General features: G+C 43.1%; 1 protein-coding gene across 1 annotated transcript; it reads left to right on the top strand.

Annotated features, from left to right (window-relative positions):
- Positions 1 to 2,943: 2,943 nt before the first annotated feature.
- Positions 2,944 to 3,899, top strand: RB195_010217 (uncharacterized protein; the record flags this gene model as incomplete). The annotated part of the gene is made up of 2 exons (XM_064191111.1): positions 2,944 to 3,279; positions 3,360 to 3,899. The coding sequence occupies 2 exons, from the start codon at positions 2,944 to 2,946 to the stop codon at positions 3,897 to 3,899; spliced, it is 876 nt and encodes a 291-aa protein (XP_064048694.1).
- Between the last annotated feature and the right edge of the window lie 231 nt (positions 3,900 to 4,130).

Genomic DNA, 4,130 nt, shown 5'->3' with positions numbered 1-4,130 from the left:
GTTAATTTCGTTGTCTTTCTTATACTTCTGTTCAGGAAAGCCTCTGGTTGTCTTGGTTCTCCAGGAAATTTCCTCATAAAATCATTTCGACTACGTTATTTCTTCAGTATACAACCTGGATTGATTACAGACATCCACGTTTATTTCGAGCAAGAACATAACTTTGAGAGGTCTTGGAATTTCATCCATTCTTCGAAAGCAAGAGTTTTGAAAAAGCTATGCAAAAGGAGGGGAAATGTGAGCGCTGGCAACGTATCGCATGTTAATGGCTTTGGCTACCCATGATAAATAAGGTAATTACGTAAATGTCAATGTTTATGACTCCACATTTGTTGAATACTCGGTTCGATTAGGCTCGCATATATTAATCTGTAGATTAAGAGTGGCTTGCTCGACGCTTGCGTGATGTGTGCACAACATCTCTCAGAACTTTCCCCATAACTTGTTGAATTCTTCCTCCGCACTACAGAAGTCTGACCGGCTTCAGCACGGTTACTCTTGGCTTTCCTGATCCTCTCCATTACAACCAAAAACTCTGAAGCATTGATCACGTCCCTGTGTGGACGAAGAGTTCACAGTAGATGGTGACAATGTTCTATGTAGGGGATGAGGCAGATCTGCGCCAAGTTGTGACAAATTGCTCTTGATTCTGAGCAAGTTGTCAAAATTCTGGATTGCATTCACTTTCGCTCTTCTTGTTAATGAAGTTCTTTGGAAGACTAGAAGTTTTCCTCCTACGTATGTGCAATGTTATCACAATTCCAGTCAGTCAATACACATGAATTCGATCTACTCTGACTTCCCAGTTTTCAAAAAGACACTATTTTTAGTCACTGCAAAACACGAGTGCTGAGTTTTGCTTTCCCGGAGGCATAGGAGTGTGTACGCGATATGATGCTCTCGTCTCATCACCATAGCTCATTAGAGCGATTGTGCTGGCGCTATCCTTATGAGTGTGGTGTTTCTCGCCGATCCATAAGCGATGCTCTTCCTTTCATCCTCTCCACATCGAGCATTGATCAAATTATTTTATCAAAACACTGGACTCCTCGACCTGAATCAGAAACGCAGGAAGATTCTGCAAAGTACGCAGAGAAAACCGCGCCAAAACAAGGGCTGACGTGATCGGATGCTCCTATCCGAACTCGTCACCTACGGTTGGTAAAGGAATATGTAGAGTACGTACTGGAGACCCCGAAAAGCACTGCGCTTTCTACGCATGTCAACTTCATTTTTTTTCTTGAGAATCAGATACACTCATTTTACGGAACTAGTGCAGAACATTTGTGCATCAGGTAACAAAAACCATATGTAGATGGCAGGGAAAATTACGTGGATGTTTGGACTAAAGACATGCAAAAATCGCCGTGTTTTAATTTGATCAAAAGACAAAAACACTGTCTGTTAACCCTCTGAGACTTTAACCTTTCCAATTCTGGAAACCTTTCCAGTGTGGGATGTACTTTCATTCTCTCTAACGTGTGTCTCATACGTCCTATGCCGCTCTTCGTCACACAAATTAACATCATCTACGTATATTGTACCTTTTGCATCGCTCTGGATAGTATCAGTTATTCTTTTCCGAAATGAAAAAAGAGTCCAAGTCATACAATACTGATTTCAAAACAGCATGAAACACAACGAATCTCCTTATAACACGAATCAGCGGAATGCTGTCGGCGTTTCTTCCGCTCGCTGGCAAGGACGGCGTATGTGACTGCTCCTACATACGTGGCAGGTTATTGGGTGTCTCGTAGGGGAAATTCGTTCGTCATATCCCTTTCTGGACAATCAGAGATAATTGAGCGTGAGCGTGCTCATACTCGAGAACTACGAATCCAACATCCTCAGTTCCGTGGTATGCTGCCTTTAACGTGGTGTAATCTTTAATACATCTGCTTGTCTTTAATGATTTATGTTTTTTCATTATGAAAAAACGATGGAGAGGAGGATATAGGAAGCAGAAGAGTCCATCACCAAATAAATGGTTTAAATATAAATTTATGTCATTTGTTTTGACGATTTCAACCACATTTTACATCTTCACAGGCATTTTCAATGATTCTAAACTTGGAATTGATCTCCGTTGTTCTCCATCCACTTTTGCTGCCATCTGCCGCGGACAAACTTTCCCCGAGTCTCCCTCGATCAACACCGTGCCGACGCCTTCGCAGTGTCGAGTTGCAATTCGGTATCAAATGTCTTACGGATAAAAACAGCAATTTTCTTCGTTAGAGAATATTTAAAATGTTGCTGAAATTAAGAGGAATTCAGTGATCAGCTCAACTGTATGCTTCATGTACAATTCACCGTAGGTCAGTAAACATCAAAATTATCTTCTCTTCATTAGTACTCTGAGTGTGGCTCTCACTCTACATAAATGCTCTACATAAATGACTTGCCCATTTTGGAGGGGGTTTTGAAAGTCTTTTTCTGGAAAGACGAGGAGTTACATGGCAATTTCTCTCCGTAACATGTATCTTTGTGGTAAAAATTATTATTTTTGAAACGAAAAGAAGGCAGTGAGAGGTGCTTTGAATGACTGACCTCTCAGAGTACCAATGTCTTTGACGATTCGATGCAAAAAATGAATGTGATTGTGACTATTTCGTCTTTTTGACACAAAAAAGTAAGAATGAACGAAATTAAAAAGTCAGAGCACTATATTTTTGTGGAGCGATAGATTCCATATCACATGCTATGTTAAATTTTGCCAACAATTTTTGTTTCTTTAAGCATTTTTAGGTCTAATAAAAGGCCACGAATTATTTCTCTATCCTATACATTAGGGTGTTCGGAAAGTATCTGCCGAAAATTTCGCAGTAGCGCAGATTTTTTGAGATGTTTTGGAAGTTTCCGTTTTAAATATATTATATAAGGACACTACCGCTTGTGCACAAAGAACATATCTGGCTCCCTCTTCCTCGCCTATTTCATCCTATAATGGCCGAACATTCCACCCATATTCGACACGTACTCCTTTACGAGTTCGAATCTGGCCACCCCGCTGCTGAAGCCCATCGAAACTTAAGTCAAGTACTCGGCACTGAAGTCCCTTCTGAGCGGTCTGTGCGCACCTGGTTCCAGCGCTTCAAAGCCGGAAACAAGGAACTCGAAGATGAATCTTGCTCTGGCCGACCGACTGCAATATCGTTCGACGAACTGAAGAATGTGGCGGAGCAGCATCCATATGAAAGTGTGCGGTATTTTGCTGCCAGTTTTGGCTGTTCGCTGTCCACCGTGAGCAATGGACTGCGATCTCTCGGAATGGTGAAAAAGGTCGGTCGGTGGCTCCCACATGCATTGAGTGACGGCAACTGCCAAAGACGCCTGGTCATCTGCACTCAGCTGCTCTCCAGAAACGTGCGTGGTGCGCTGGCGATGAAATGCCGGGTCCTTTCGTGAAAGGTGAAATCCGTGAGAAGAAGGTCATGCTGAGCGTCTGGTGGGGAGTTCATGGAATCTACCGTTTCGAACTGCTGCCGGACCACACGACAGTTACTGCTGAAGTCTACTGCGCTCAACTGCAAAGACTGGCCGACAAGATCTGCAAGGAGCACCGGAAGCTCTACAACGTTCGCCTGCTGCACGATAGCGCGCGCCCTCACACTGCGAAAAAAACTTTCCAGAAAATTCTGGAGCTCGGATGGGAAGTTCTACCGCACCCACCGTACAGCCCGGACCTGGCCCCGAGCTACTACCACCTCTTCCGATCGCTTCAGCATCACCTGGAAGAGAAGCGCTACGATGATCGTGACCACCTCGAAAATGATCTTCGGGCTTTCTTCGCTTCCAAGTCGCCGAAGTTCTACGCCAAAGGAATCCGTGATCTTGTGAGACGTTGGCAGAAGGTCGTCGATGATGATGGAGATTATTCGTTGAATAATAAAATGTTTTAAAAAAGTTGTGTTGTTTTGAAATTTTGCCTTATTTTGGCAGATACTTCCCGAACACCCTAATATTTATCCCCAGCTAGGAAGGTACCGACGTCAGTCTCAAATACATTCACCTGGAAACTGCTCAGACTCTTTTTGCAAATTAAGATCAGGTGTTTTTCTTTGAGTTAACTCTGCGGTGAATCGTATATGGCCCGGCTTCCATTTCTGGAGGTGAGTTTTTAAACCTACTCT

The sequence above is a fragment of the Necator americanus genome, chromosome III, assembly GCF_031761385.1.
Source record: "Necator americanus strain Aroian chromosome III, whole genome shotgun sequence".
In the NCBI taxonomy this organism is placed as follows: Eukaryota; Metazoa; Nematoda; class Chromadorea; order Rhabditida; family Ancylostomatidae; genus Necator; species Necator americanus.
Note: the sequence above shows the minus strand (reverse complement) of the source record. Positions and strands in the feature narration are given on the sequence as shown.